This window comes from Penaeus monodon, chromosome 20 (genome assembly GCF_015228065.2).
Source record: "Penaeus monodon isolate SGIC_2016 chromosome 20, NSTDA_Pmon_1, whole genome shotgun sequence".
Taxonomy (NCBI): Eukaryota; Metazoa; Arthropoda; class Malacostraca; order Decapoda; family Penaeidae; genus Penaeus; species Penaeus monodon.
The window spans coordinates 43,004,746-43,005,114 of record NC_051405.1 but is presented as its reverse complement, the minus strand read 5'-3'; the positions used below and the strand labels follow the sequence as shown (position 1 = coordinate 43,005,114).

The 369-nt window shown below is 54.7% G+C and overlaps 1 protein-coding gene across 1 annotated transcript in view; it reads right to left on the bottom strand.

Moving 5' to 3' along the window:
• The window catches only part of LOC119585846, a gene marked incomplete at its 3' end in the record, with an annotated part of 11,079 nt that overhangs the window by 7,491 nt on the left and 3,219 nt on the right, over positions 1–369 (bottom strand). Inside the window, 1 exon segment of the mRNA XM_037934579.1 lies at positions 70–318. Coding sequence (XP_037790507.1) covers positions 70–318 — 249 coding nt within the window.

Sequence of the window (369 nt, the reverse complement as noted above, 5' to 3'; positions counted from 1 at the left end):
ACAAACATCCCCCATATATATTTTAGGCACAAGCCCTCCCTCTTTTAACACCTGTTTGGGGGACAGTACCTGCACAAGCCAAGTGTGTCACGTTTTCGAGCTGGTGAGTGACAAAGCAGCATTGAGGTTCCGGTGTGATAACCGTCTGGTGCAGCATAGCCGTGAGAGCCAGCCAGTCTGTGTGCTCGTCCTCCACAGATGACCCTCCACTTGACCTGTCCGAGAAGGGTGACCTGTCCTTCTCCGTTCCCGAGGTGCTGCTCGGGTGAGTCTCGTGCTGACCCGAGGCAGGGGCTGAGTGCTCCGAAATGTCCTCATCTGGGGAGGGGTGGATCTTGGTTGGTAAAGCTTGAGGTTTCCCAAAATGTG